The sequence below is a fragment of the Chinchilla lanigera genome, unplaced genomic scaffold (genome assembly GCF_000276665.1).
Source record: "Chinchilla lanigera isolate Chin_1 unplaced genomic scaffold, ChiLan1.0 scaffold00080, whole genome shotgun sequence".
NCBI classification, from domain to species: domain Eukaryota; kingdom Metazoa; phylum Chordata; class Mammalia; order Rodentia; family Chinchillidae; genus Chinchilla; species Chinchilla lanigera.
In genome coordinates, this window is record NW_004955481.1 from 2,697,710 (window position 1) to 2,710,217 (window position 12,508).

The 12,508-nt window shown below is 48.2% G+C and overlaps 1 protein-coding gene across 1 annotated transcript in view; it reads right to left on the minus strand.

Moving 5' to 3' along the window:
* Positions 1–12,508, minus strand: part of Abr (active BCR-related) — a gene marked incomplete in the record, with an annotated part of 207,359 nt that overhangs the window by 194,401 nt on the left and 450 nt on the right. The window contains 1 exon segment of the mRNA XM_005402643.2: positions 11,180–12,508. Within this exon segment, the coding sequence (XP_005402700.1) occupies positions 11,180–12,206 (1,027 nt within the window).

Consider the following 12,508-nt stretch of genomic DNA (forward strand, 5'->3'; position numbering starts at 1 on the left):
AAAAAAAAAAAAAAAAAAAATTTCAGCAAACTCAGTGGCTTAAAACAATTCCAATTTGTTACATAAATTCTGCAGATCAGAAGACTCACAAGGGTCTCAGTGGGCAAAACCACAGTGCTGGCAGGGGTTCGAGAGAGTCACCTGTTTCCCTGAGGCCACCTGGCTCCTTCCTTCATCTTCAAAGCCAGCAGTAAGGAGTCGAGTCCTCACACCGCATCACTCTGACCTCTTCCGTCTCTGTCTCCCATCTTAGGACCCTCCTGATTACAGTGGGCCCACCCAGATAACCCAAGATCACCTCTACCCATCAGAGTCCTTAATTTGATCTCATCTGCAAAGCCCCCTCACAGTTTCCAAGGATTAGGATGTGGGCTGCTTTGCGGGGCTGTTATCTGTCTAAATTAGCTATCGTGGAAGGAAGTTTTCTGTTATTTACAGCAAAATTCACTCAGAACTGAGACCCAGCTTCCGGGTCTACCTGAGGAAGGCTTCACAGAGAAGCAGTCTCCTAGTGACATCAGAAGGATGAAGATCACTTGGACAGTGTGGAGAGGAATCCCAGGCAGATGAGACAGGGATGGGTGTGCTCTGTATGTTGGGAAACTACACATTGTTCAGTACTATTGGAGCTTGAGCAGGTGCATGTGGGGGGTGCAGGAAACTGGAGATGTGGGCAGAATTATTCACGTGCGCCTGGCATATCTGCATCAGAGGAGCTCTGATTTTACCCTATAGGCAACAAAGTGCCACTGAAGAAAGAGCGGAGGTGCAAGATTTGGGTTAGGGGAATAGAATGATCATCTGTCTTTAATGTGGAACATAACCAGGGGCTACAGGGGAAAGGCTATAAGCAGAAAAACCAGTCATTGTAATGGTTTATGTTAGGGGTGATGAAACGAATGTCTAGATAAGATACTCATAAACACTTACTGAGCACCTCCCTTGGGCCAGGTGCTATGGCATTCTGAGGCTACAAAGACATCATAGGTCAGAACAAGGTCCCCTGTTCACTAGGTCACCCACGGCCCAGGGAAGGAATGAAGGGAGCTCATGAAACTTCAAGCTTGGGACACAAATGCCTGCCCCAAGTCCAGGAAAAACACACAGGTTGGGGTGAGGTCCACAGGAATGAAGGCAGTACTGCAGTCTAGCACTTCCACAGGGCCCCCTTGCAGTGGGAGGACAGTGACACAAGGGCCCAATGGCCCTTTTATATGTCCCTGGTTTGATCCCCAGCACCACCCCCCAAAAAAAGAAAAAGGAAAAGAAATATAACTGAAATTAGAGAAGGCACCAATTTGCAAATACACCAAAAACCATGGCTATACACTTATTTAAAGGAATGAATTTTGTTTTTGCTTTTGTTCTTTTAATACAGGGTCTTGCTATGAATTCCAGGCTTGCCTTGAACTCACTATGTAGCCCAGGCTGGTCTCAAACTCACAGCAATCCTCCTGCCTGGCACAATCCCTGGGACAATCCCTGGGACAAAGTGCTGGGATTACAGGTGTGTGCCACCACACCCATCTTAATATTTTAAATCAGAGAAAAGCAACCGTATAATTTAGAGCACTAAGTAATCTTGGGGTGGATAGTTAGCCAGTCAGAGCCTCAGTTTCCTCATCGGCAAAATAAGAATGGCAGTGCATCTTTCTTTTTTTTTTTTTTTTTGGTTTTTCTCCGGTACCGGGAACCGAACTCACGACCTTGCGCTTGCCAGGCAGGCGCTTTTGCCGCTGAGCTAAATCCCCAGCCCCGGCAGTGCATCTTTCAAGAGACTGTTCTGAACATTAAATGTGAGAACGTACATTAAGCATTTCACACAGTGCCTTGCAGACTGTAGAAACTAAATATATTCTCATTCCCTCCCTCCCGGGTGCCAGTAAACTTTTAAACGATCTTTTTATTCAGCACCTGTGAGATGTAACATGATCAGCTCCAGGCAAGCTCCCTTCAGACAGTCTGGTCTCAGGAAGACAGAGCAAGAATCAACTGGGAAGACGGAAGAAGAGCCGAAGTTGACTCTCGATGCAGAAAGACTGCAGATTTTCTCCACAGCTACGTGGTGCAGAAATAATGAGGGAGAGTCACATGGTATAAACACAGCTTTGCACACAGAGTGTTAGAGAAAGTCAGGTAGATTTCTATAAACAGATTTCTGTTTATAATCCTAGTATGGTGTGCAAACAGAATCTAGTGTCCAAAACAGTCAAATCAGCTCCTCCACTTGGAAAATAATGCAGCCCTGATGTTTACAGATGATCCAAGCCCCGCTCTTGTTGCTATGGGCTCCTCAAAACCAGAATGAACCCAAAACAAACTCTACATGATGGATTTTCTAGCATAATACTAAGGAGGAGAAGCCCCCCTGCAACTGCGCTTCTCATTTGTGACTGTTTTAAAATCAACCATGTATGTGTCAACTGCCTGCCATGTGCTCAACCCTATGAAAGATGCCCATGTGAGAGAGAAACAGAAGCATAAAGCACAGGCCCTGCTCTCCAGCAGGCAGCTAACCTCTTAGCTTGAGAGCCATGCTTCACAGTAAACGTGTCAAAGGCATTGTGCCTTGCACAGAGCAGTGGCTCTGTTGTCATTTGTGCACTGGCTCAATGAATTAATAGAGGGCACAATAATAAGACAATTGTGCCGTGTGGGGCTCACTCTAAGAACCGCAAGATGGCTTGGAGTAGCTGGAAACTACTTGTGCCAGAGGCTGCTAGTTGCCTACTCAATATCAATTCTTCCATTTTTCCTTCTAACAGAGCCCCTATTTTACTGGAAGTGGCCATATGGCCAGATAAAATACTCTATCTCCCAGCCTTCCTTGTAGCTAGAGGTGGATAAGGAGATAAAAAAAAATTGTAAAGAGAGATCTCCAGAAAAGTGTCTTAAAAGGCAGACCAACACTTGTCACTTGCTCCTCCTGTTCTAATTCCTGCAACCCTGAGACCAGAAAAGGAAGAAAGACCAAAAAGCCTAAATTCCTGATCACAGAGTCACCATCTTCTCCCAGAGCTGCTTACCTCTGGGATTCTTTCCCGTGAGAGATAAATAAGCCTCTGAGTTGTTTAAGCCACATTTGAGGGTTGTATCCTACGCAGCAAACCCATATCCTAACCAGCGCAAGGTTCCACGGAATAGAAGGCCTTAGGGGAAACACTGGCCTTGTGATTGGGGAAGTGGGGGTGGGAGGGCAGCTCACGTCAGGAAGAGGAGAGGAAAAGACACCAGCCGGAAAGAGCACCAGCTAAAAGCAGGTGGGAAGAGAGAAACAAGAAGCCAGATGATGGCTTTGCAGATGCTGGGAACAGGGAATCTGATTGGAGAAGAACCAGGGACCACAAAGGACCAAGAAAGCTGGGCTCCCTCTGAAGAAGCAAAGCACCTCTGAAGCACTGTGTAAGGCTGAAGCAGGACGATTGCAAATTTGAGCCCAGTCAGGGTAACTTAGTGAAGTCCTGGCTCAAAATTAGTAACAACAGGGCCAGGGATATAGCTCAGAGGCACAGCGCCTGCCTGGCAAGCGTGGGGTCTTAAGTTCAATTCCAGGTACTAAAAATTATAATAATAATAATAACAGTAATAACAACAACAATAATACAAAAAAGGGCTGGGATATATCGCAGTGTGAAGGCCTTGGGTTCAATTTCAGTACTGCAAACAAAAACAAAAACAAAATACCGTTGAACTCAGTAAAAAAAGAAAGAGGCAAACTAAGAGTCTTGGGGAACTTCCTCACATGCGGAGATGCAAACGATGGCTGGGTGTAGAGCTCGGTGGTAAAGCACGTGTGAGGCCCTGGGTTTGTGTCACAGCACAGTAAGTTTTTAGAAAAGATGCAAATCTGAGCAGTGGCCGGGTCAGCCAAGCAAAAACTCCCGGACTCAGAACAGGTATAATGACAACACCATCTAAGATCTACTAAACCCCATGTGCCTGGCTCTGTGTGATGTATTTTCCACATATTATCTCATTTCACAAGTCTAGGTAATAGTCCTATTATTAACACACCCATCTTTTAGATAAGGAACCCAAAAAGGTGAGGAACACTTCTAATACAACCATCATAACCCTGAACACTGGGAACCCAATTTTGCTATAGTGGCAAGCCGTTTTCTAAGATGAGAAAAGCGTTAGTAACCATTATTTCAAAGCCAGAATAAAGTATGAAGATCTTGACTTTAAAACAGGAAGATCTAGTTGAACATGATGGCACACACCTATGATCCCAAGCACTCTGGGAGGCTGAGGCAGGAGGACTGCAGATTCTAACTCTGCTTGGGCACTTTAGCAACTTATCAAGAACCTGTCTCAAGGGGCTGGGGATTTAGCTCAGCGGCAAAGCGCCTGCCTGGCAAGCGCAAGGTTGTGAGTTCGATTCCCGGTACCGGAGAAAAACCAAAAAAAAAAAAAAAAAAAAAAAAAAAAAAAAAGAACCTGTCTCAAAATTAAAAAAAAAAAAAAGGACGTAGTAGCTCAGTGCAAAGGCCCAGTATTAAAAAATAAATGAATAAATTTTTTAAAATCCAGAACTAAATACGAAGCTAGTTAGTGAATAATCTCTTAAGCAGAAGAAAAATAGATCAGAGGAATAGAAACATTTCCAGGCTTGATTGCATTTACTGTTGGTACAGGAGAAAAGCATGTTAAATAAACTACCCACCACCCTCTGACAGGCCAGTGAAACACTTCTGAGGTGCAGAAGGGGGCAAGCATTGCAGAAGCAAGCCAACAGTAATGTAACAGCCTCTTCAGCTACCAATCCACCACAGCAAACCTGCAGCTCCTATGTCTCAAATAGTTTTTTAATATCTTTCCACAACAGGGATTGGAAAAAAAAATCTATCGCAGCCAAGGCTAAAAATTCAATACTTTGAATTAAGTTATTCAGACACAGCCACCGAACACAAGGAATTCTTCCTGGAGCAACAATCTCATTAGTCACTGATGGGAAGGGAAAAAAACATCAGGTTACAAATAAGCTAGGTAACTCGAGTACCTAGTAGGAAATGCATTTCCCATGAAGATTAAAAGTAAAACGTCTCCATCAGCAACCTGGCAGGCTCCAACGGCAGGGTTTCCCAAGTGCAGAAATCTCGCACTCTGCAGCAGGCCCAGGACAGCATTAGGGGCTGTACATTAAAACTGTCAGCTTTTAGCCCAGAGCAGTGGCACAGGCTTGTAATTCCAGGTACTGGGGAGGCTGAAGCAGGAGATTCAAAGTTCAAGGCCAGCTTCAGCATCTTAGTGATACCCTGTTCAAAATGAAATTTTTAGAAGGTCTGGAGATGTAGCTCAGTGGAAAAGAGCCTAACATGTGTGAGTCCCTGCGTTCAGCACCCAGCACCAAAAAAATAAAAGCATCAGCTTTGAAGACTGACCCAAGTTCAAATGCTGACTCCACCACATGCTAACTGTGCAGCTCTGGCAAGTCTCTGTACTTCTCAGAGTTTCAGCGACTCCACCTAGAAAATGGCAGTAATCATAGCTACCTGCTGAGGTGGCTGTGAGGCTGTAAGAAACAGTCTGCCATCCTGTCACTATGACTTTGAAGGCTTAGAATTCCAGGCAAGAAGAGGCTAGGGCCCGTTGTGGTGGTGCATGCCTGTAATTCCAGCACTCAGGAGGCTGACGCAGGAGGATCACACAGCAAGACCCTGTCTCAAAAATAAACAAATAAATAAATAACAATATTTGCTTTGTCATTTGAACTGAAACCAAAATATCGCTTGAATAGTTTCTACCAGTCAAAAGGATGTCAGACTCTGAAAAGCCACCTCCAGGTTTTGTTAGAGGAGAGTATCTTGCTTGGTTTGAAAGGAATACAGACTCAAGGGAAACCACAGGTTGTAGAAGAGATAGATAAACCCCAGGAAGAACAACATCCCTCAGCTCCCACAACAGCAGTGACATGGGAGCAAGCCAACACACACCAGGGAAAATACCAGGGTCTGCACACGCAGGCACACAGTTGTGTGTGCTTAGGCAGTGAGTGACCAGATGTGTGGTCTGCAGTCCACGAGTGCTATGTTCCCTGTGAAGCCAAGTCCACCCAGGAGCCCACAGGTGGGAGGCAGCCCTACTGGCTGAGCCCAGCAGCAGATGACCTGGGTTCTGCTGGGGATATTAGTGATAAAGAAGACCGTAATTAATACACACACACACACACACACACACACACACACACATTCACTCCGCAGTCACTAAAAGCCAAGTGCTTTGCTAAAGTCTTTAAATACTTTCTGTTTTTTTCTTTCTTTCCTTTTTTTTTTCCTTCACTACTGAGGATTGAACTCAGAGCCTTCACACTGAGCTACACCCACAAGCTTTTTTTATTTTGAGACAAGGTTTCACTAAGTTGTCCAGGCTGGTCTTGAACTTGCAATCCTGCCTCAGCCTTCCAGAGCGCTGGAATTATAGACATATGCGACCATGCCCAGTTTAAATATTTTCTTGTAGTGAATCTTCTTGAAGTCTCCCCAGCGGTAATATTTGAGGCAGCATAGCTTAGCATTTGAAAGTATGGGCTTGGGAGCCAGATGGCCTGGGTTCAAATCTAAGTGCTCCCTATATCAGCTGGGTAACTTTGGGGAGCACTATGTAAGCTCTCCAGGTCACATAACAGTAGTGCCTGTCTTGTGAAGCTGTTGTGTGGTATAAACGAATTAATATGGATAAAGTGCCCTGAACAGGAGCTGGCAAAAGTAGCTATTCCTGCTTTTCCTGCCTGAGAGACAGAAGGAGCCCATGGCCTCACACCTGGTCACGGCAGGGCCAGGTCACAGGCAGGGGTCTAACTGCACAGCACACACAACCCCGCAGCTGCTGTCTCTCGGCCCCACCCGCACTCACACCACCACATCCCACAGCCCTAACCATGCCAGTCCTAACGTGGCCTAGTCCTCCCTGCTACCAATCAAGGCTGTAATCAAGGCTAAAAGACACTAAGTAACCTGAAATCCTAACTTAGTTAAACTCTTGATTTTGCTATTGTGTATGGAAAGAAACCTCAAACGTGTGTTGGTTTAGGGATCTGCCCCTCATTTAAGAGAAAAGAGCCCATTTCCAAGGAGGAAAGCCCCTTTGCCTTTGGGTCTTTTTACATAAAGCTTCATGGACCTATCTCCTTGAAACCCTGAGCTGGAGTAAGGCAAAACCTGTTATTGCCTCATAAAAACTGCCCTTTGGTTAAGTCCTCTGGATACAGATGATGGGTGTGATCCAAAGCAGGGAGGGAAAAACAGTATAAGGATCAATCCAACCAAAGAGCCTCATAAGCCAAGATTACCACCCTGCCCTGGTTCCTGACCAGCTGCCAGGTTCTAGAAGGAGTCAAACAGTGTGTTGGAAAAAAAATGCATTACAGATGACCAAACCATTTGTGACCAAGAATGATCTGAGAGCAGGAAGCTGCGAATAGTCAACTCAAGGAAAAACAACCTGTAGCAATAGTTAGTTAGCACTCCTGGATTCCTTAATATGTCCCAGAACCTATTCAAGGCCCGTTACAGATAAGATCCCACTTACTCCCATAGGAACAATATATCCAGGCATGATGACGCACTCCTGTAATCCCAGCATTTGGAAGGCTGAGGCAGGATGGCTGTGAATTGAAGGCCAGCCTGGGCTACATAGCAAGTTCAAGGCCAACCTGAATTTCATGAGACCTGGTCTCAAAAAACAAACAACAACAAAAAACAGTATGCTGTAAGTAGTGCTTATTAGCCCTATCTTACAGATGAGGAAAATGAGACATAGAAAATACAAATAGCTTCTCCCAGGGCCACACAAAAAGATTTAAAAATTATGGTCTTAATGTTTGCACACCTTTCTGTCCAGCCCACAGCAGGAAATACATTTTCCATCAGTCCCCAGTGTATATTTTCACATGTATAATTCAAACAAATTTATTTTATTTATTTATTTTTAAAGATAGTATCTTGCTATGTAGTTCAGGCTAGCTGTGAATTCACTATGAACCCTGGGCTGGCTTCAAACTGGTGGTGACCCTCCTGCCTCAGCATCCCAAGTGCTGGGATTACATGTGTGTGCCACCATACCCAGCAATAAAATTTTACAACAGAATAATACTCACCTTAGCATGGGCAATACTCTCTGATGATGTTATAGCTTTCCCATTACTGGAGATTAAACCCAAGGGTGCTCTACCACTGAGCTACATCTCCAATCCTTTTTATTCTCAAACAAGAGTCTTGCTAAATTACCCAGGCTGGCCTCTCAAACCTGTAATCCTCCTGCCTCAGCCCCAAGTAGCTGTGATTAATGGTGTGCCACCACACCTAGCTACTTTTGTTTTTGTTTTTGGTGCTAGGTATTATTAAACCCAGGGCTTACACACACTAAGCATGGTCTCTGTCACTGAGCTATATCCCCAACCCTGACGTTTTCTATCCCATTCATCCCATTAAAAACATATACCACACTGGGCATGGTGGTACAGTCTTGTAATCCCAGCCCTCAGGAGGCTGAGGCAGGAGGACTGCTGAGAGTTCAAGGCCAGCCTAAGTTCCATAGTGAGTTCAAGGCCAGCCTGAATGACCCTGTCTCAAAAAAACAACAAACATATTACTCAACAAATACTTCTTGAACATAAAATACTGTATATATGCTAGACACCATTCCAGACTCCAGCTACATCAGTAAATGGAAGAGACAAACATCTCTGCCCTTCTGCAGCTCACATTTCTCCAGAGAAAGAAAGTGAATCAGATCCACATGCAAAGCTCTAGCATCTGAGGTGGTAATCTAATGAATGCTACGGAGAAAAATAAGCTGGGAGGGCTAAGTGTGGCCAAGAAAGATTCAGGATGCTTTCAGTGCTTGCTATACTGATTCTACTAGGATGTCACCTGCGGTATTAAAATCTCCATCCTCAATCACTTTACACAAATGCCTCCCTGTATGTTTGAAGGCTCTGTGTCCTGCTGTATGCATGTACTGTGCATACACATGTACAGTGCATATACATGTACATGTGTCAATATACATATACATGTGTATGCATACATGTATGCAAGTGCATGTCTACCTACATCCACTTCCTCACTGAGAGGTTTTGAAGACAGGCAGGGCCTCCACATGCAGCTGTGCAGGGGGTCCCTATACAGCTTGCCCTGCAGAAGGGGTCTGGTGTAGAGCCTGAAATATACCCCCGGCATTACTAGTCAAAGCCATGAGCGCCAGATAAGTACCCTGGCTGGAGTCTTTAGTCCCGAGGAAGGAGAATCTGCTTATTATTGGTCTCCCCAGAGGGACACCTTTTGGAATGTGGCAGCCCAGAGGTGGTGCTGGATTCTAATTTGCATGAAGGTGCCCTATGTGCTAGAGTGTCCTTAGGGAACGGAGACGGCTCACGGAATTAAAAAAAATCACTCCCAGGGGAAAATCCAGTATACTAGGCACACCTGACAGAGTGACTGATGTGGGTCTCAAGGGAGAAGGGATTGGAGCCAGCTCTGAAGCAGCTGGGGCCATTTGGGTCGCCTCCACTAAAGGCATTTGGAACTTGGCAGCAGAGTGAAATCTTCAGACTCTTGCTTTAAGTTAAGGGGACACATAATAAATGTTACTAGCAAGGGTGGCAAAAGCCAATCTCTGCTAATGAATAAGCGTAATTGATCAAAACAGATGACTCAATGGACCTTCCAAATGTGCTTTTAGCAGAGTGGGCAGTTTTTTTTTATTCAGATGCAAACTCAGATGAGATCTAATAATGGAGATTTTGGAACAACCCCAGCATCAGTGATTTCTTCTTTCTTTCTTTTTCTCCTTCACTAAGCAGAAAGGCATCTTAAGTTTCTGGCTGCATCAACTGTTAGTGGATGCTTTTCGTGTGGCTGAGGGGACCCCAACAGTGGCCAGATGTAGCAAAGGGGCAGTCATTTGCCACCCCACATCCCCATCTGACCTTTCCTCCGAAACCCCACTTCTACTCCCTCACCTATGAAGAACTGGGCAGCCATTCAATTCAATCTAATCATGGTTGTTTTGTTTTGTTTGTCTTTTTGAGACAGGGTCTTGCTATGCAGCTCAGGCCCGCCTTGAGTTCACTCTGTAGCCCAGGCTGGTCTCGAACTCACACCGATCCTCCTGCCTCAGCCTCCTGAGTGTGGGATTACAGGTGTGCACTCCCAGGCCCAGCCACAATCATGTTTTTTAACAAATATTTATTGACCACTGGGCCGGCCACCACAAAGGGATTCAAAGATGATAGGAGCAGGCCCTGTCCTCAGCAAAGAGGGCAGATGAGAAGGCAAAAACAACAGAGGAAAGAAGGCTCTACCGAAGCCCTCAGCTCACCTGGACAAGCATTTAATCTTTCTGGATTTCAGCTTCCTCCCTTATCAAATGAAGGTGCTGCACTAGAAAGGATCTCAGAGAACCAGGCCAGCTGCAAAACTGTGATCCTAAGCCTTATCCTCTCTCTCAGGCTCCCAGGCTCCTTGGAAGCTGACAGACCCAGCGCAGCCTTCTAGGAAAGGAAGAGTCAGCCAAGGCAGGGTAGTGAGCATTATGTACCCTTCCTCGGGGAATCCTGCACCAGATGCAGGGTGAATCCCAGTGCTCTAGGATTTCCCCAGGGGATGATTTGCAATTCTGCCAGTGATCTCTCCTCTTGAAGGACTCTAGTCTGTAGAACATCTTAATGCAAATTAGAATCCAGCACCTCCTCTAGGCTATCAAATTGCATAAAGTGCCCTCTCTGGAGGCAAGGTATGTTCAAAAAAATAAAGTTGAACGTTAGACTTCCGCACTAAGGAATCTGGGGGGAAAGGGGAATTTAAATGCACAGGCCCCAGCAGGGCGGCACAAAGGAATCTGAGGAACCTGAGGGAGGGCTGGAGGTGGGGCTGGGGTTGAGTGAGCTGCAGTAGTCAGCAGAAAGGCTGAGGGCAGATGTAAGAGGTTTCCCCCTTGGTCTGGCCAGGCACCCCATTCCGTCACTCTGTCACCGCCATCATGCTTACTTTCAGGAGCTCGCCCAAACCCAAGATTCGATTTGCACTCCTCTTAAAAGTTCCACAAGTGGCTTTAAATTCGAGGCAAAGCTCACCCCCTTATTCCCAGGTGCTTGAGGTTAAACGGGACCACCAAGGAAGGGGTGCTAGCACACGAAGGAGGCGTGGGGCCGGGATCTAGAGAAAGATGCGCCTACCTGCAGAGGAGCCGTCCTCGTGGTCGGAGCTGTTGTGGCTGCAGTCGCTGCCTCTCTCCGGAGAGCTGTGACTGGGCGAGTCCCGCTCTGGCACACGCAGGAACCTCTTGCGCCCCCAATGGGGAAAGTGCTCGCGGGCCCGGCGCCTGGGGGGTTCATCCTCAGTCAGGTGGGAGGCCCGACTGTCCTTGGTCTCCGCCTCCACTGGCTCCGGGTCTCGGCCCTGATGCCGGTGCCGCCGGCACCCGGGTATCAGATGCATCCAGCGGTGGGGGCTGCACGCCCGCGCCGGCTTCTCCGGCTCATCGCGGGTCCCGAACCGATAGGGGGCCACCACTAAGTGGCCGAGGGCGAATTTCTCGTTCAAATCCACCATCTCGAAGTCGTGGTCACTGCTGTCGCCCCCATCGTCCGCAACGCAGGCGTCTGGCTCGCCCTCCTCCGAGCCCCGCCCCGAGCAGGTCCCCAAGGACCGCTCCTCTCCCGGCGCGTGGGAAACAGGGCCATCGCGGCCAGTGGGCGCGCAGCCCTCCCGGGGCCTGAAGAGGAGGCGAGGCTGCAGCAGCTGCCGGTGGATGGCGGCCGTCAAGCTGAGCACCGCGCCCCCTCCCTCCGCCACTCGGGGCCCGGGGGGAAGGTCCAGGCACAAGTAGGGGTTTGGCTCGGCCTTCGCCGCCACCTCCTCCTGGTCCGGGCGCCCGGGGTCCAGGGCGTCTCCGCCGCCGCCCGCTGCGCCCTCCTCCTGGTCTGCAGGCTCCGGCTCCTCCGCCGAGGGTCCCCCGCTGCGGCTGTCTCCGCCCTCCGCGCGCCCGCGGCCTTGGTCCAGCTTCTCCCCGGCCAGAGCGGTCTCCAGGTACAAGACTTTGAACTTCTCCTCGGCCAACACCTGTTGCAGTCGCTTCAGGTTAAGTTTGCAGCACTCCAGCTCGCGCTCCATGTCCAGCACCGACTCCAGCCTCATGACTGGAGCTTGCTCCCCGGGAAACTCGGCCTGCCAGTGGCGCACGAACTCCTCCGGGTCCCACATGCTGGGCGTCCCGTCGGGCCAGCCCGGGGCCGGGCTCCTCCGCGCCGCCGCCGAGTGGTGCTGCGGCGGGCTCGCTCCGGGAAGCCCGCGCTGGCGCAGTCACCCGCCCGTCGCTCCAGCGCCGAGGAGAAAACGAGGGGAAAAAAAAAATAAAGTTTTTCTCCTTCCGCCCTGGTGCCTTTTTCGTTTTTCTTATGGGTTTTGCCTCCCTGACGTAAGCAGCCAGCCGCCGGCGGCGGAGGCGGGGAGCCCCGGGCCCCTGGGCCCGCCCCGGGCAGGGCGAGAGGAGCCCGCGGTCTGCA